The 19,992-nt window shown below is 42.8% G+C and overlaps 1 protein-coding gene across 1 annotated transcript in view; it reads left to right on the forward strand.

Moving 5' to 3' along the window:
* The first annotated feature begins 89 nt into the window (after positions 1 to 89).
* The window catches only part of IGHMBP2 (immunoglobulin mu DNA binding protein 2), a 64,167-nt gene continuing 44,264 nt past the window's right edge, over positions 90 to 19,992 (forward strand). The window contains exons 1-6 of the mRNA XM_081874919.1: positions 90 to 219; positions 4,634 to 4,803; positions 9,378 to 9,570; positions 10,080 to 10,177; positions 14,365 to 14,528; positions 15,305 to 15,505. Coding sequence (XP_081731045.1) covers positions 134 to 219; positions 4,634 to 4,803; positions 9,378 to 9,570; positions 10,080 to 10,177; positions 14,365 to 14,528; positions 15,305 to 15,505 — 912 coding nt within the window. The 5' untranslated portion in view covers positions 90 to 133. The remainder of the gene's footprint in view (positions 220 to 4,633; positions 4,804 to 9,377; positions 9,571 to 10,079; positions 10,178 to 14,364; positions 14,529 to 15,304; positions 15,506 to 19,992) is intronic.

Raw genomic sequence — 19,992 nt, forward strand, 5'->3', positions numbered from 1 at the left:
AGGGGACGGGGGACCGGAGTAGCGACGCAGCGGGGCCGTCGGGAAACAGAAGCCCAGGAGTCCAGGGAGCGCCCGTTGCCTATTCCCGCGCCGTGAAGCCTTCCCACCCCTCACTCCCACGGAGGTTTCCGCGATGGCGACGGCGGTGGTTCAGGATTTTGTCTCTCGGCAGCTGGAGATGCTAAAGGAGGAAAGGGAGGCCGAGATTTCGGAAGCCAGGTATCGCCGGCGGCTAGTGGACAGTTGCTTTCGTAGGGTTCCTAAGGTCCCCTCACAAACGAAGCAGTGTGACTTATATTCCCGAAGGGGAAATAAAACTATTTAAAGCGAAGTACGGAATTTGAAATTTATATTAAAAAGGTTTCCCAGTTACCTCTGGTTTGGCATACTATATATTGGTTTACAAAAATCCTGAGGAGACTTGCTGAGGAGCAAGCCCCGCTGAATACTGTGGAACTTTGTACTGAGGAAATATGTTTATAGGGAATTGCGCTGCCCGTGGGGCCTTTATGCACACAGTCCGTCCAAAGCTTTTCCCGCCATGCAGTCAGCTTCCCTGTGGCACTTCTGAGTTAATCTCTCCCGACACACAAGATGCAGTTTGGTTTGCCTATCTCTGCACACATTCAATGACCCTAACTAAGCACGACTGCAAAGGTTGCAGTCCTGCACTTATGCATTTCGGAGAAGCTCTCGCACACTGACCAATTTAGGATTTGCTTCTGAATAAACATGGGTAGGATTGCTTGGTGATGGGTGTCCAGGACTTTAGAGAAGGGGTGGGGGGAGTAAAGCACAGAGCCAAATACAAATAGCATTTCTTCATGAGGTAGAAAGTAATGGCTATTTTGTTTGGCTAGCAGTGACCTGTAGTTTGAAAAGTTAAATGCATTGAAGATCTCAGGAGCTCGAAGAGCATAATACAGTGGTAGCTCAGGTTACAGACCCTGCTAACCCAGATATATTACTTTGGGTTAAGAACTTTGCTTCAGGATGAGAATAGAACTCGTGCAGCAGCGGCGCAGTGACAGCAGGACGCCCCATTAGCTAAAGTGGTGCTTCAGATTAAGAACAGTTTCAGGTTAAGAATAGACCTCCAGAACGAATTAAGTTCTTAACCTGAGGTACCACTGTATAGGAGTACAAAAGAACCCACATGGGCTACTTAATTGATCCTGGAGCTTGCATCCCCCCAAATATAGTGCCTGTCAAGAGAACCGGCTATTGAGCTTGAGCTATTAATCAGCAAGTCCACTGTTCTAGTCATGTCTCTGCCATGAATTCACTATAGAATCATAGAATTGCAGAGTTGCAAGAGACCCCAAGGGTCATCTCGTCCAACCCCTTACAGTGCAGGAATCTCAAAGTATCCATGACAGGTGGCCATCCAACCTCTGGTTAAAAACCTCCAAGGAAAGAGAGTCCCCCACCACCTTCCAAAGGAGTCTGTTCGTCTGTCAAACAGGTTTTACCATCAAACAGCTCTTCCTGATTTTTCTCCTGATGGCCTTAAGGAAGCCATGCTCTCAGCTCCCGCCTCAAATACAAGCCCAGGGGAGACAGGAGATGGTCATAGGCTTATGTTGCAGGGTAAAGATTACAACTAGATTTTATAATTTATGTTTATAATTTATTTTCATGAGCTGCTGTTGGGCCTACTGACTGGCAATTGGTAGAAAGATCTGATCTGAATTTAGTGGTGCTAGTATTGTACTGTATTGTTTGTTTTAGTTATTGCTCTAAATGAAGTAAAAGTTGTCCTAAGAATAACATTTTACTGGGTTGTGTGCTGCTCTGGATTTCTCTGAAGGGCAGTGTGTAAACAATAATACTAGTAAAGATGCCAATGCACAGAAGCAGCCTTTCGCTTACTCAAATTGTGGTGCATATGACCTTAGAGCACCTTTCTAGAACCAAAACTATCAAAGGTACAGAATCCCTGTCTTGCGTCAAGCCTGGCAAACCTTGGGCTTTGTACATACTTACCTGGGGGTAAGTCCCATTGAACTTACTTCTGAGTATGCACTGCTAGTAACCAGCTGCTATTGTAAATGGTTTCTGGTTCACACAGTGAAAGTATATAGTTTAAGTGGAGGATACCATCCTGTTTCCTTAAGGATCCCTGACCATTAGGTCCAGTCGTGGCCGACTCTGGGGTTGTGGCGCTCATCTCGCTTTATTGGGCGAGGGAGCCAGTGTACAGCTTCCGGGTCATGTGGCCAGCATGACTAAGCCGCTTCTGGCGAACCAGAGCAGCGCACGGAAACACCGTTTACCTTCCCGCCGGAGTGGTACCTATTTATCTACTTGCACTTTGACGTGCTTTCAAACTGCTAGGTGGGCAGGAGCAGGGACCGAGCAACGGGAGCTCACCCCGTCGTGGGGATTCGAACCGCCAACCTTTTGTTCGGCAAGTCCTAGGCTCTGTGGTTTAACCCACAGCGCCACCCGCGTCCCATCATAGTAAAAGAAACTGAAGTTTTCAAACTTGTGCAACCATGGGCTTAGATGCTGAGTATTATTTTATTGTTATAAAGTAAAATGGGCTCTCCTCCATAAAGATGAGTTAAATGTCTTAACACTTATTTAGGTGAGTAATCCTTGTAGCACTTGTTGGAAGATTTTCCAAAATTACCTGAAAAAGTATCGAAATAATCAGACTTTCAGGCTAAGGCCTGTATCCAAAGAACCATGCACTCAGTTCCTCACACCCAAGGGAACTCTAGATTTGTTTCACAAACAGCAGCCAGAAGCAAATTATTAGTTGAAAGTCTCATTCCCTACATTCCCTCCAGGGCCAAGGGGAAAGGAGGCTTGCACACCTCTGTTTATTGCTCTGAAGTGAACTTTCAAAGAAAGTTCATATAGAGCAGAATAGCCCTGAGATATATTAAAGACTCTGCTACCTGTCAATAGCCCCTGATATCTCAATGCTTCCTGTTGATAATTGAATATTTTCCCCCTTTGAGGCTACACGCAGTTGCCAGTGGCCTGTCAGGCAGCCAGTGTATGATGGTAGATCAGTTAGTGCACTGTTGTTCAGTAAATTACTTCTGGATAAATGTAAATGTGGTATCTCTTATTTCTGGAGTCATTCTTTTATTCTACATGTGCATAGACTCTGTTAATCTTTGTACAGCTTGTAACTTCTGTGTTCCTTAAATTTGGCACCTCTTTTTCCCCTGCAGAGTCTTTTGATCCTTTGCAAATGTTAATTTATATTATGCAAATTACCAAGTGTCCGTTTCCTAGTATTGAGGCTAAACTAAAAGAAAAAAAGGTGGGTGGAGAGATGCCAAACGGTTCGGATTGCTGTAAAACTACCCAAGCAAGAATCTTAATTTACCCAGGCCTAGCATACATGGACAATTTGTGACAAGGGGGGGGGGGTAAGGCCCTTGTGTAGACACACATCAACCTGAGGTAGCTTAGAAAGTGGTGGTACTAGGTTCCTCCAGGTACAGGTCAAAGCATTACAGTAATCTGTAATCTCAGTGCCCTAGCAGACATGAATGCACACCTACATTGTCTCATAGTTTTAAATTATTATCCTTCTTTGGAAGGGTGCCAAAAGAGAAGAATTATGCTGCAAAAAAGAGGAAAGAGACTTGAATAAGCTTTGCATACACTATTACCGTATTTTTCGTCCCATAGGACGCTCCATCCCATAGGACGCACCTAGTTTTTTGGGGGGGAAATAAAGGAAATTTTTTCCCCTTTATTTCCCCCCCAAAACCTGGTCGGGGAACAGCGGTATGGCGGTGCTGTGCCTCCCCACTGTACCCCGAGCTTGTGGGGCTGGCCGATGTCTGCCCGGCGTGCGGGGCACTCTGCTTAACGGCGCACCGGGCGGCAGCCTGCTATCCGCAGCGTGGGGAGCCCTGCGGGAACTCCCGCAGGGCTCCCCAGGGTGCAGATGTCTGCCCGGCGCGAGGGGTGCTCTGCTTCAGAGCGCTTATCACGCCGGGCGGCAGGCTGTTATCTGCAGCGTGGGGAACCCTGCGGGAACTCCCACGGGTTCCCCAGGCTTGCGGATAGCTTCCTGAAGCCTGGAGAGCGAGAGGGGTCAGTGCGCACCGACCCCTCTCGCTCTCCAAGCTTCAGCGAAAGCCTGTATTCACCCCATAGGACGCACACAGATTTCCCCTTCATTTTTGGAGGGGAAAAAGTGCGTCCTATAGGGCAAAAAATACGGTATATATTTGCAAATTTAGAAATCAATTATGTAATCTAAATAGAAATATACTACAGTTCATGAAACAATAGTAGGGAAGGTAGTGAACTGTGGACTTGCTCAGTCTGTTGCCCTAGTGCTAATGGTTGATGGGCTCCTGCAAGACCCTGCTTTTCTTTCTTACAGTTCTGTATCTTTAAAGTAGACTTGGACAGCCCTTCAAGTAGAGGGGACTCTTTGCAATAAAGGACTGTCCTGTGACAGCCCTTTACATAGAGGATGGACCTCTGAAAATAGGACACATGGCCACTCAATGTAGGGGATGTTTCTTTGTTGTCTACCAGCATTTCTCTTCACATTCTTCATGGGCAGAGGGAGAGTGGAAGAGGACCAGACCAGATCTTAATTCATACCATTCTCAAACTTCTGAATCTATAACAATTTTATGTGTTTTTCCAGGGCATGGAAGGAAAGTTTCTCCCTCAAAGAGCTGCAGCGCAAAGGTGTCTGCTTGCTGAAACTTGAAGTAGCCAGTCAAAGAACGGGCTTGTATGGCCGTCTGCTTGTAACTTTACAACCTAGAAAGCATAGCTCAGAGACGGAGCTGCCCTGCAATAATTTTGGTCCTGGTGAGTAATCTGTTCTTGACTTCAATAGAAAGCAGACAGAAAAGCTAAGCCTCGGTGCATGACATCACAAGCTCTGTCTGTTTCAGCGGCAGGAGAACCATCCTTACTTATGAAAATTAAATTGTGAAGTAGATTGTTTTCTGGTCTTGTTTTAACATTAGCCTATATTGAGAAACCTACTAATATTAGGTCAAATTTACTTGATCATTTCAGGTAATTAGCATTCAGCTCAGAACTGATGAAACCTAGTGCTGGAGGGTATTTAGTTCTCCCATTCACTCTCTGCCTATGATGATAGGTGTCCAACAGTTTTGACAGGAGGAGGTGCCACAGAAGACTGGATGGTTCTAGTTTGTGTGACATTTGCAGTGGGGAGAGGCAAAGCAGATCTTCGATTATATGACAACTGGCCAGAAATTCATTAACTAAAACTTGGATGAATTCTGCTCTCTCTTCCGAGACCACATTCTGGCTCAAGTTTATGAATCTGGGGAAGTGGTGATGGTCCTTTAAGGTTTACAGACCTAATTCCTCAAGAACAATGTGATTTGCCAGGGTAGTTCTCCATTCATTCTGTTATAGAATATAATTTTAAATAGATACATAATTATTTAAAGGGAGCAGACATGTAGAATGATCAGAAACTGTGGCTTCAAAGTACTTCCCTCCCATTAATTAATTTGTTTTTCAATCTTGTATGTGTTTACCTTGCATTTGTTTTTTAAAAAGGAAAACCAGGCCCTAATTTTTTTCTACAAATTATCTTCAAAAACAAAAAGCTTCCTAAAAAGAAACCCCACAGGTGCCTTTTAAATCTGTCTTTTTGGTATGGGAACTAAAAAAAGTTTACATTGGCTTTCCAAGGCAAACTGCAAAGTTGTGGTAGTAAATTAAGTATGTAGACTGTTAATAGGACCATTAACATCTTTGTTGTTCACCAGAGTGCCTCATAGATCACAGTTTCAAAAATCTATTTTTGATACCCCTGACCTGGTAACCCAGCTACTTTTGTTTTATTGATTGTACACCGCTAGTACACCTTATTTGGTGGGAAACTCCCTTATCCCAGCGCCGTTTCCCGCTGCTGTCCCGGATTGATGATGTCCTGTAAATTTCCTGGTTTTCAAAGGAAGCAGCTCCTCTCCTCTCCTCTCTGCTGGCCAGGGAGGAGGGAGGCTCCAACTGTGTTGCTTGGCTGCGTTGCTCACCCAATAAGGAGTCTAAGAACGACTGGGGGGTGGAGCTTGCATGCCTTGTGCCGATCAAATCAGCCACATTGGAAACAAAATTGTTGGAACCTAAAACTAAGATTCTTTCAAGAATGTATAACTTGCGGTTGAAATGGAATACTCAGGATGAAACAGTTAAATCAGCTATGATTAAATGGGCACAGGACATTGGTCATAACATTATGTTTGCTGACTGGGAAAAGTTGTGGACCACCGGTATGAAGTTTACGGCATGTAATGCCTTAAGAGAGAATATTATGAAAATGATTTACAGGTGGTACATTACCCCAGTCAAGCTTGCTAAAATTTATCACTTGCCGGATAATAAATGTTGGAAATGTAAAGAAACTGAGGGTACATTCTTTCACCTTTGGTGGACGTGCCCGAAGATTAAGGCTTTCTGGGAGACGATATATAATGAACTGAAAAAGGTATTTAAATATACCTTCCCCAAGAAACCAGAGGCCTTTCTCTTGGGCATAGTCGGCCAATTGGTGTTAAAGAAAGATAGAACGTTTTTTATGTATGCGACAACAGCAGCAAGAATACTTATCGCAAAGTATTGGAAGACACAAGATTTGCCCACCTTGGAAGAATGGCAGACGCAAGTAATACACTACATGGAATTGGCAGAAATGACTGGCAGAATCCGAGACCTGGGAGAAGAGGCAGTGGAAGAGGACTGGAAAAAGTTTAAGACCTATCTGCAGAAATACTGCAAAGTTTATGAATGTTAAAATGATGCTGGATATAAAAATAACATGGTACAAGGGATATAGTGTTAAGAAGTATGTTAAAACGTAATAGAAAAAGGGTGAAAAATTAAAGTTATATTATGTCAAAGTAAATAATATGTTAAAGGTGTCTAAACATAAGGAGGAAAGATTGGAGACATAATAGAAGCGATTTTAATAATTGGAAACCAGTTTTGAAAAAGGGTAAGGATTTGCTGTATCTGATTGGACAAAGAGGAACACAAAAAAGGGAGGTGTGAGGAGGTCAAGAAAGTAAGCTATGTAAACACGAACCTAAAAATTGGAGTTTTTATGTTTAATTTTTTTCCCCTTATATGATCCATGTTTCTGATTGTTTTTGCTGTTCTGTATTTTATTTTGATTTTTTTTTCTTTTCTGTTAAAAAATAAATAAATATCTTACAAATCAGCCGCGTTGCCTGTGGACTCGCCTTTGCTCAGTGCTTCCCACTGAGCAAGAGGTGACAGTGGTTTTCCTTGCTGCATCCTCTTTGCCAGGTTGTTGCGCTGTGGGAACCACTGCTTGAGGCTTCGTTTGACTGCTGGTTTACTAAAATCCCTTATTTTGGCTGCTGATCCCTTATTTTCGAGGCTGCTGGTCCCTTATTTTCAAATCTGTAAGTTGACAGCTATGCCTTAGAGACCAACTAAGTTTGTTCTTGGTATGAGCTTTTGTGTGCATGCACACTTCTTCAGATACGTGAAGGAGAGAGAGACAGATAGCCCAGACATACTGGGCAAATGTTTCAAATCTGAACCTGTGTTGAACAGCATCCCAAGGGAATCCTTCGGGGCTGTTTCTTTTGAGGAGGAGGAAAGGGGGGGGGGAATAGGCAGGTTAGCTCTTTAAGGCTAGGAGGGAGATTGGAGATTCACCTGGGGCCAATTCTTTCTTGCCACAGGCAATCAAGCAAATGGTTAATTGTATACCAAAATTAACTCCTCAGCTGTGCATGATAATAGTAATCGTGGAGCAGCATGGCATTGCATCCTTGGCTATTTTAAAACAAAAGACTATTTGGAAGTGGATTCCATGGAGCTAGAGAAACATGAACTTTGGAAAGTGCCCCCCACCCCCCGCCCCAGACTTTGAGAAGCACATAATCTCCCTCTGCATTGTTTCTGAAAGAGCACTTCATTTCTGAAATGCCAGCATGGGCTACAGAAATTGTCCGTTGGGTTCACAATTGCTAGTGAGTGATCATTTTTAATTATGCAAAGCTGAGTTTCTCTCTTAATGAATAAATATTTCAGAAAGATGAGGGAGGCAGACAGGAGAGTGGAAAAAGACTGATGGAAATGAAAATGTGGTTTCCTGTAGTTGTAACTGAGTGATGTGAATCTAAGAGAAGGCGACTTTCCGCCCTGCTCCTCAGGTACAATCTCAGTGGACTGATTTTATTCTGGCAATTTAAACTGGCAATTCCTATAACAATTTAAGATGCATAACAATCTTTATTTAATTCACTAGTATAAAATGAGTTTTATTTGTACTTGAATTACTTACTGAAGCAGAATGTATTCTCATTGCTGGATACAATCAATAGGGGTTTGTTGAATGGTTTTTGGAACTAAGTGGTGCTTGCATGGCTAACACTTGCTATATTTTAGAAATATAAATCTGTGAGTGTGTTTTAAAACTGATAATGTCTGTCCTGGGGGCTCTATATATACTGTGTGATTCTGGAGACTTACTATTAACTAAGGGCATCCTGGTATACTGATCTAAATTCTGTGTGGGCCAAGACGAGAACTGGATCAAGGCACTCAAAGATCCTGGCTTCCTTGAGATGTACATGAATCTGATGGCATGCCTAATTTCAGTGTTCAACTAAAGACCCAATCTTCTCAGTGATGTTGCTGCCAGGTCAACTACAATGCCTGTCATACTGAGCATATCGGATTGCACAACTTCAGCTTATTAATGCAATATGGCTACTTATCTTTTAAGTATCTTTTATCTTTTAAGAATGTATTGAAACAGTCATTTCCTGTGTTATTAAAACAGAAGTGAACAAAGTTGGTACCTTAAAAAAGCTGGTACCGTTGGTGGATCTGTAATAGGATTCCTCCTAGTCTGTGTTTTCCTATCCAGTCCATATTACAGGCAACAACCAGCCAGTGTGGGGTGAACCTGCTGAAATGAAATAGCTGGGTGTTGAATTTTCAACTCAGTGCCAAGTTCTGTGCTTTTTCTACTCTGGCTTCAAGGTGAAGCTTCACAGCTGATTCGTCAGGATCTTGGTGGACATGTGGGAGGTGGAAATCTATCCTGGGGGGTGCAGGCAGCCAGTTGTGTGGAGCTGAATGGGTGGATTGCAGAGGGCTCCTGCAGTCATTCCTGAGGACTGGAATGTTTATTATTAGGGAGCTCCATATAGCCATCACTCAATGGAATACTGCTTATGTCCCAGGTTTAACCCCTTAGGTTAAATAAAGCTGTGTCAGACAATGGGAGAGACTGCTAGGAAAGGGCTACTGCAAGTCACTGTAGACAATGGTGGGTTTGATGGGCAAATAACCAAACCTGGTATAGGGCCATGTTGCCTGCTATTCTGTATCCTGAATGTTCTTCTTTGTTTCATCTGCAGGTGACATTGTTGGACTTTATGAAACAGCAGGCCAAGGTGATCAGCTCTCCACAGGACTTGTCACCCGTATAGCCCCCAAATCAATCACGATTGCAATTGATGAGCCTCAAAGTAACCTTGTGAGCTTGGACCAGGGGAACTCCTATCGTCTGCTGAAACTTAGCAACGATGTCACATACAAGAGGCTTAAAAGGTAAAGCTACTAATATAGGTCTTGTTTTATTGTGTACCTGAAATGGATAGTAAGCATGCCTTTCTTTTCAAAAGTTGTAAAAAATAATGGGGAGAAGGTATGTTGTTCTCCCCCCACCCCCTCCCTTTTCCATATTATCACAGGGCAACAAACTTTGTACAAGGGCTCCAAATGCCAGATTTGGTGATGTAGGTACTCACTACTTATAAGCAAAGTAGTGGGCCTCCTTACCCAGTTTAGTACTATGGGTTCATAGAATTATAGAGTTGGAACGGAAGAGATCCAGAGTGTCATCTAGTCCAACCCACTACAATGCAAGGGAGAGAGGATGTTCAGCTTTTTCTCCCCTCCCCCACCAAAAAACCCTCTTCAATCCAAGGACTGCAGAGATGAACAACACCCAGCTCTTGAAGTTTACAGCAGAAGTTTATTCATGTTTGAGAATATTGTCTGACTTCTAAAGGAATTGTTTTTAAAATTCACTCCCTTTGTATTATTTTCTGTGGCAGGGCCTTAAACACACTTAGTCAATATCGCTCCGGGCCTGCATCTGGTCTTATCGACGTCCTCTTCGGTTCTTCTGAACCTAGTGATGCCAACAATATAAGTAAGAACTTTTCCTTCTCTATATAGAATGTGGACACCATGCTGAAAAATTCTGAAGCCTGGAGAAGTCACTGTTCCATACTGTTCCAACTATGATGTACAAATATATTTTGTTAGCAACTCCGAGAGTACTGCCTCGCCAATCTATTGTGTCAGTTGAGGAACAGTATCACTGGAACATCTGATGCAGTGCTAAGTGCATCTGGCACCACTGCTCTCTGACATTGGCACTCCCTTACATGTGCATCACAGTGGCATAAACATTTGTTGTGCAAGGAGCTTGCATCAGTACAAAATATTGTTATGGAGTGTCTTCATAGATTTAGAATCCTGATGTCCTCAGCAGTCAGTGGAGCCAGACACCAAGTGGAGAGGCCACTCTTGTTCCACATGTCTTTCCCAGTATGAGGCAGCACCACTGAGGTTACTCATGAGGTGGGGGGCAGGGTGGGTTGTTTCACCATTTTAGATTAAGGTGCAGTGGCAGGAGCTCAGTTCTTGCTGGCTAGGCTGGTAAGTATTACACTTGAAAGTAGAGGAACTTGCTTGTGTGGTTGTTCAGCAGCAACAGAAGAATAGCGCAGTGATTCCTATTAACCAATATTCAATAGGGAATGTTTGTGTGGCTGTCTAACCGTCATATGCGTGGTTTCCCCTTTTTCTTGTTTCCAGTTTAACCCTTACTGAGTACAGCTGGGAGGTTACACAGCTATGATTCCTTAATCTAAAGTGTTGGTGAAAGCAGGAACAGTGCTAGGAGCACCCGCAGCTATCACCTTCCTGTAGACTGAAGGCTGTGGGGGTACCAACTGCATTTGGTTGATGCACAATTTCTGTTGGTGAGCAAGGCTACCAAACATTATTCCCCGGAGTTCTGAGGTATAGTTTACCCTTAGAGTTTTGAGGAGTACATAATGGACCCACAAACTCAACAGGGGTATTAGATGTTTTTCAAAAGGGCATCTTTAGAATGTGGTGGGGACAGACAATGGCAATTTGTCAGAATGGTTGCAAGATCCTGTCATGAGATGCAACCCACCAGCATTCATGCTCTGCATCCTTCATTCATTTTAATGGGCACCGTGCCAGTATTCACAGTAGTGTCCCCCACCAGCTAGTCTTAAACATTCCAGTTTCAGTTACTTATCCCTGTTCTCTGTCACCCAGGAGTCACCTGGGCCAACAGTTCTGGTGCCAAGAAAAACGCCATGACTTACACAATATAACAGGTCTTAAGTTTCAGCTGCATGTTACAGGTACTTTTACTTATTGTGTGAACTGAGCAGTCTAGTTGTTCTCAAGAATAATATGTGGGACGAAAAGGTCACAGTCCTATAATATCCTGTTTCTAGTGAACAATGCAGTACACGACTGCTTATCTAATTCAACTACTGGAGAAAGGTGGCACATACTTTCTGATGCAGATGTTTGCCAGAAGATTAGTCAGTGTGTCAGGGCCAATCTGCATGCTTGGAAGAATCATATCATAGAGCTCAATTATCCCATTTCCAAAGCAGGTGGTAGCACACATTTGCATTCTCCTTTCCATAAAAAGCTATCTTCACACTCAAGACTAGCTCAGCAGGGGGACAGCTAGGCCTAGGCTAGCACCTGTGAATCCTGTATTAATTAATTAAATGTATATCCTCTTCCAAAGGAGCCCAGGGTGGCAGACAACAAAACAATAAAAAGCATCTTGAACCATTTCAATGCAGATACAGGCTGGGAAAGAACTCCACGTAAAAGGCTTTTTGGAAAAGGAATAATGATGGCTGGTAACCACCAGAGGTCAGCATTCTCCTATGAGCAGCATATGCTTAAGCCACCTTGTAACTGCTCTTACTTTTCTTCTCATCTTCTCTTGAAAAGTACTTATTCCATTTTTTAAGGAATCTGTATGAAGGATGTCTTTGTGCAGCTGTGTGAACGTTCTGGTGCTGCTAAGGAGGATGCGAGAAGCTTGTTAGGTCTGCATTGCTGTGCTGCTTCAAAGTGGCTTTCTCTTTGGTCAGGCCTGGCTGGGCTTGAGTCATGGCACCTGCCCATTTTTCTGAGCTGCTGCTTAGTGGGTTTCCCAGAATGCTTATGTACATATAGTGTGCACACACTGTACTTCCTTTTATTTCGGCAACATTATTCAGCATACTGCCTTCTGCCTAGTTGTCCACCATGTGCTGCAGTGAGGAATCCCCATTGCTCCCTGCTGCTGTGACCAGCCAGTCAGTCTCACATCACCTAGAAGTAGCAGCATACAGGAGCATGGCCAGCCACTACTACTCACTAAGTAAATCCAACCTGCACCATGGGTCCAGCAGTGGCATTGCTGCAGACCCAGAAGGACCACCTGAGATGCCAGTGATCTAACTAGTTCATTCTAAGGTAACAGCAGCTGTGGTTAGTCAGAGTACCTGGCAGCTGCTGAAGGCAAGCTTAGCGGGTTGTATAACACTGAATGCTAGATGTAACAACATGCAGTGGGTTGTGAGCTTTCAGAGGCAGCTGGCTGGTTGTTATGCGGTTCAGAATGCTGGATGGGGACTGGGCAATTCTTATAGGGTCAGGGCGACATTATAATAAAAGATTCAACCTTACTGTTGTGGGATGTTTTCCAGAGTTCAGTAACCTGTGAATTCACATGGAATGTATGGTATTTTTTAAAACAAAAATCCCATTTTTTAAAACAAAACCACAGAATCAGCTACAAGCATTAGCCTAGCCTTGCTGATTTCCCCTCTGAAGAGGGGAAAACCATTTCCTTCAGAAGTGCTTCCAATGGTAAAACAAATAAAGCAGTTACAGTTACTAATAAAACTGTAAAACAAATCAAAAGAAGGCTGGAAGAAATGGGACCTTAAGACAGTCTTTGAATGGTCAGTGTAAAGTGTGCCTTCTGTAAAACTGAAAGGTGCAACCTGATGGGTCATCCAGGTGGAAATGCTAAAAACTGAATGAATTGGGGTACTTCCCTTTCCTGCTGTTTAGAATGAGAAACCTCTTGGCAACCTGGTTTAGCAAAGGTGACGCTCACTGCCCCTTCTGATGTGCCAGCTTCTTGCAGATACAGAGGAATTAAATTGTTAGTTCTGTGTCTTTTGCCAGCCTGAAATTACAAATGCCTGTTCCATGTAGCATTTGCCAAACTAACAATGAGAACTCCTACTTGCCAACTGTTCCTCTTTCATAAAAAAAGAAATCCAAAACACCCTCCTTTATATTTTACTTGATTTCCTCTGGACCTTGGAGACCAAATGTTCTTCTGCTGATTACTGTAGCACTCTGACATCAAACAAGCAGCAGGATAGAGGCCAAAGCCATCTTCTTTTATCTTTTGCAGTTGAAAGGGTAAAGTTTAGATATTAATTATATGAACTCCTGTACCATTTGCTATGCAGAACATTTTTAGCGTCTCAAGTCTGCTCTGAAAGTGTTCTCACTGTGTTCAAGACAAATGTACATCTACTTTTGAAATCTTGATCTCATTTATCTTTGCACGGCTGGATAGGATATTATTTAGTAACCCTGTTTTGCAGATGAGAAAATGAGGCTGATAGATTGTATGACTTGCTTACGGCCATAGAAAAAGGGTTTCTGTCTAAGCAGGAATTTGAACATGCCTCTTGCACTTACAAGCTCCTTTGCAATCATTGCCATGGTGCATATTGCTCTTCCCACTTTTGTAGGATGCTATTAATGCTATTAATCATTCTAAGAAGCCCTGTCACACCTACTTAAGCAGTGCTGGTGTTTGGCCTTCTAGCAAGGAAGGTGGGTTTTTTTTTAACAAAAGCAAAAAACCAAGAACTTCTTAGTGAGATTATGATGGTGGGATTTTTGTAAATGTACTGCCTCTTTAAAATACATCCTGGCACAACACACTGACTTTCTATTCCAACACAGATTTAGATAATGATGCAGAATGTCTCTGAAATAGAGTTTGAAGACTGGGAATATTTGCAGCTAAACATAGTCTGTCTTAAAGGCAGCCAGGACTCAGTATGGGCTCACACTAGGGATCCTGACTCCTCTGAGTATTAACTTGGATGTTTCCTTTGTTGCAAAGGTTATCCTTGCTATCAAATCTGCTTCCAGGAGCAGCCTCTTATTTGCATTGTTGCGCTTGCTTTCTTTTGCAAATGTTCTTTGCGGGACTGAGAACTGAACAAATGCTCCTCCTGCTGCTTCTCACAGAGCTGTTGAAGTACTACAATGAATCACTGGATGCCTCTCAGAAGGAGGCTGTTCGCTTCTCGCTGGCACAGAAAGAGCTTGCCATCATCCATGGACCACCTGGAACAGGCAAAACGACTACGGTGGTGGAGATAATACTCCAAGCTGTTCAGCAAGGCTTGAAAGTGAGTGAGTGGGTATGGATTCTAAGGGAGCTGCTTGATGGCAGAACATAGTGATGGCCGCCTAATCCTGGACAATTTTGTATCATCTGGCAGCAGCTGTCCAGGGGTTTCATGTTCCCAAAGGGTGGGGAACATAGCTGAGTCTCACCATTTCCATTGCTTCATCCCAGCCATTCTGCATTTTACGACATGTTTCTGTGTCCCTTTGAATGCTATGGGAACTGGGTTGATAGCAGGAAGAGGGAGCATCACTTTATTAGCAGAGTATGTAAGAATTTTTACATCTTTTACAACTTGTATTTGTCCCCATGACAGCGTGGCCTTCTTGTGCCCTAGTTATAGGTTGGGGAGTGACTTGGGATAGGTTGCAAGACTCCTCCAAGATTACAATAGATGGTGTTGGCTGGGGTGAAGCTGCTGTTTGAACCCATTTGTCCATACTACTGAAGCACCTCTAACCATTAATTTGAGGTTCTCCATCCTCCCTACTGACCTTGTATTTTTTCCTGAAGCAAAACTGGGAGAGATCATAAGAAGGTAGTAAAATTACATGTCAGATCCTGAGGCCTGGGTTTGACTCTGGAATAATGAGAAACATCATCATCATTATTATTTTTAAATGTGGCTCTTCCCCTGGCACTTATAAAAGGATCTCCTTTCCCTTCTGTTTTGAAGCTGTTTCTTCAAATTCTCCTAATCTCATTTTTTGCATATATTTTTTGGCCATTTTAGTGAAACAAATTAATGTGTTTTTTTAAAATGTGCTCCTCTCCTAGGTCTTGTGCTGTGCTCCATCTAACATTGCAGTTGACAACTTGGTAGAAAGACTCGCTGGCTGTAAAGAGCGGATCCTGCGCCTTGGTCACCCGGCTCGTCTCTTGGAGTCCATACAGTGCCATTCACTTGATGCAGTCTTGGCACGTGGGGATAATGCCCAGATTGTAGCAGATATCAGGAAAGATATTGATCAAGCATTTGTGAGTTTTGCATTCTATTTTCCACAATCTTTTTTTTAATGGATAAGTATTCCTCAGAATATGTTTCTGAAAAGTGCAGAATGTATACTTCTGAGAAGGTATAAGTGCAATACAGTCTGATGCAGGCATGGCCAAACTTGGCCCTCCAGATGTTTTGGGACTGCAACTCCTATCATCCCTAGCTAGCAGGACCAGTGGTCAGGGATGATGGGAATTGTAGTCCCAAAACATCTGGAGGGCCAAGTTTGGCCATGCCTTGTCTGATGTATGAAATATTCAGAATCATGGGATTGCTTTTTGTTTTTCAAAGAAGCAAGCACCTAGCCCTTATTGTTGTGGAGGGCAATTCTGGCATGTGTGCAGGCATTGTAAAGTTGGAGGGTCAAAATCAGGCTTATTTATTTATTTGCTAATTTTATTTGTAAAATCTGCAAACAGGAATAATAGCATAATACACACAGCCCTGAAACACCAAAGCAGATTTAACCAAGGCCCACTCTCCAAACTTAGGAGAATGCACATTTATTGGCCCTCATTCAGCCTGTTATCTCATCCAGGCACTGATTCAGAAGATATAAGTCTATGTCTTAGGTCTATGTCTAGAAAAAATGTGATCTGTGAAGTAGCTGTATATAATCGGACCTATCTGTTTTTCATGACAAGTGTGTAAATGGTAGTATATATATATGACTGTTAGACTCAGCAGAACAGCGAAATACTTAAGGGGAGATTAAAAAGCATAACCTCTTCCTTACTGGAGCTTAGTATTGTTAGCACTGTCCCCTTTTAGCTCTGGGCTTTCCTTTTAGGTCAAGGCTGAGTCATTGGATGAACAGAATAAATTACATCTGCTTTCATGGAACACCCCCCCCCCCATTGAAGCTCATTGGGGCTGAATGGGGTAGTGATTTCTGAATTCTCCATATTTCTTTTTCCTGATCACCACCCAAGTAGAGAATGCAATGCACCCATAGAATTACCACTTAAAAGTATTGGAAGAAAATTCATTAAAAGTCTTGGTAGCTCAATTTGTTACATGTTCCACTCGTCACAGCCTAGTTTTAGAGTTCTCTGTCATCCTCTTTATTTAATTTCCTGCTTTAAACTTAATTTAAAATGTGGCACTAATTTAATTGGGATATTATTTATTATTACAAATTATTGCATTTCTTTCCCAGTGACATTGTACAAAATGGCTTCATAATTAAATTAAATGCACTATGCTGGGAATTTGTCCACTATCACATAGAGGCATACCTGAAATGGGTTTCAGGACTTGGCACACACTTTTGCCTGCTCTGTCCCCTTTTAAGCCCCTTCAGTCTCTGGGATATGATGCAGTAATGATCTTTATTTGTCTTGTTTGCTCCTTAATACCTTTGCTTCTTTAGCACCTTCAAAATAATAATAATAATAATAATAATAATAATAATAATAATAATAATAATAAAATAATTTATACCTCGCCCATCTTTGTTGGGTGGCTTCCAACAAAGCATTAAAATACGGTAGTGTGTTAAACATTAAAAGCTTCCCTAAAAGTATTTTTACTAGTTATAATTAGTATTATTCTCATTTATTTACACAGTGCTTTATAACCTTTATTGTGCAAATTGTCACAAAATGCATACATAGGTAGGTGGCTGTTCCTCATATTACGGATGACAGGCTGCGGCTGAGAGATAGTGACTTGCCCCAGGCAAGTGTTGGAACTGGAAGTTTAACCCAGGTCACCCAGATTTATGTACACTTTGCTGTAAATAAGCTTTCTTAATGATACCTTCTAGATCTCTTTCCATCCAATCCCTGGTTAGCAGCTGACTTTGCTGAAGAGCCACTCAGAGTATTGGGATGGAGGGTCCCAGGCCTGAGATGCTGTTTGCTCTACACGTTCCTCTGTCACTATTATCCTTTAAAGATATATTTACAGACCCGACAGTGGCAATCTAGAACAGAGTTTGGTTGGGTAGGATGATTTCCTGAGTGGTGTTGGCATTGCAGAGGGATGAAGTTGGAGCAGGGGATGAAATGAATGCAGTGCTTGTTTTTATTTGGAATTGATAGAAGTGTGGTGGGTGCCAGAACAAAATGTTTGCCATGGGTAGCAAAAAAACACCGGCTGGATGCATAGATTGATTGAATCATATGCAGGTGTGAATGCTAACTATACAGAGTCCATCCTGTGAGGTCAAATCTCCCTCCTCTCTTTTTCTTTTGTATATCAAGAAATAAGGCAATGAACATATGCTCAGTCTTGACTTACCAAACCAAATGCAGGCTGCTGGTCACACTACGTTCTCCAATAGTCCATGGCCGCAAGAAGTTTAGAGGTCTACATACCGCAAGGTTATTTACTGGGGGTGGGGGGGAGGTTGGTGTTACAAAAAGTAGCCTCTTGGCCATCAGTGTCTAGGTACATAAATGCTGCCTTCACTTTCTCCACTGCTCTGTAGGAGAGCTGCCTGTTTGTGAATTATGTTTGCCTCGTCGAAACTAAAAAACAACAACACCCTAACAGGCAAACTGAGGTGAGAGACTGTTTTCTGGAGTGTTCAGAGATGAGAGCTATCCATTGTGTTCTCTGGAGCAGTGGTTGTTCTGATGTACAATCTTCCCTTAAACTACAGTGTCCGACTATTTAAACTAGAGGATAACAGGCAACTCCGCTGTTAACTGCAGTTTATTTGTGTAATACTCCACACTGCACCGAGAGCCAGAGTGGTATACTAGGAGGAGGAGGAAGACACCAGCATCCATGAGGGTCACTGGTGACCTTGAGTCATTCACTCTCGACTGTGCCTATTTCACACAGCCGTTGTGAGAATAGAATTGTGGTGCTGGGGCTATACACCTCTCATGGGAAGGTTAGGGTATAATAGTCATCAACCTCTCTCAATAATGAAGCCTCAGTGCCCTCATACTGATCAGAACGGAACCAAAATGGACCCACTGAGAGACAAGAGGGAGGTATCAGCATGCTTGTGGGAGGGGGAATCCCAAGTTTTGGAGAAGTTCAATTTAAAAAACTACCGCAACCACCAAAATCCTAATGAGGGCTCAGTATGTTCAGTGGACACCAGGCATTGCAGAATGTTGTGACAGTTGGAAGAGAAAACTAAAGCAGTAGAATGAATTAGCTTTTTTAGTCCCTAACATCTTATGATATCCTGGAGGAAGGTACACTGGACAAGAACACCCCTGTTAGGAGATGAATATATACTGCAACATCTCGTTGCAGTTTCCACTTGTACTGTAATAATATACTGGGAGCTAAATGTTCTCCTTTAGTGAAAGCTACAGAGTTTACCTCTTTCAGCATTTTCAGCAATTTGAAGGAGGCAACAAATGAGACACACAGGCAATAGCATAGGCTGAAAGACTCATTTAACACCACCCAGTGACCTCCGTGGCTGGGCAGGAGAGTGAACCTGGGCCTTCTATATCCAGCCCCAACTTTCTAGCCACTTTATTGTGCTGGCCCAGAAGGGTAGCAGTATCACAGTAATAAAGGCTAGCAATTTTATTATTATGTCACAATATTATTTGTGAGGACTTGAGACAAAGCCAGTGGGGAAGGGGCAACTTGTATTAATTCAGAAGATTTCATATTCTTACATACTTAAGTCTGGAATATCTTGTAGTTTTAAAAATCCTGCACCCATAGTTGCCCCTTTTGAACAAGAACTGATATTAATGCTGCAATCCTAAATTAAATTAGCTGGGAGCAAGTTTCATTCAGCTGAATGAAACTTCTGAGTTAGTATGTATATGATTTTAATTGTAAGGCCATAATACACACACACACACACACATAATTTGCAGTTTAATACTACAAAAAATGAAGTTGTTTCTAGATATTTGTTTGTTTTATTTACCCCCTTTCATCCTTTCCAGGACTAGAAACTTTGTGTTTAATAAAAGTTGTGATTCAGGCCATTTTAACAGCAATCTCTTGGCCAAGAATAACTTGGCTGCTGAGTGCATGTTGTGCATTCCTGCACTAAGCATGAAGTTGATTATTAGTTCACACTATGCCCCTGGAGAACTCTGGTGGCTGGCTGGTGATGAGCACAAGGTTTCTTGGTTTGGAGCCTAATTTCTCCATGAGCAGAAGGAGAGTTGCACTAGTACCAGTCCCCAGAAAAGGGGGTATAGGATGTTCAGCAAATAATGCAGGAAGGGAGGGCAAAATAAATTAATTTTCAGAGGAGGACAAGGGTGACTTGCCATTTATAAGAGTAGTCGGCAGAGGGTTTTCACCTTCTTTTCTTTCAGCCAAAATGACTTTGCTTCAGTGGCAGAACTTCATTGGCAACCTGGCGACATTCCCATGTCCCACAGAGTGGCCCAATGGGAGCACTGCCACATCATGGCAGCATTATCCCCAGTGGCATTGCTGGCGGGGGGGAAAGAAGATTGTTCCCCAACTGGTCACTGCGGGGAGCAGCTACCTGTGCCCCAGCCATGCCTTGGGGAGTGGTGACATT

Source organism: Podarcis erhardii, assembly GCF_964252035.2.
Source record: "Podarcis erhardii genome assembly, chromosome: 1".
Taxonomy (NCBI): Eukaryota; Metazoa; Chordata; class Lepidosauria; order Squamata; family Lacertidae; genus Podarcis; species Podarcis erhardii.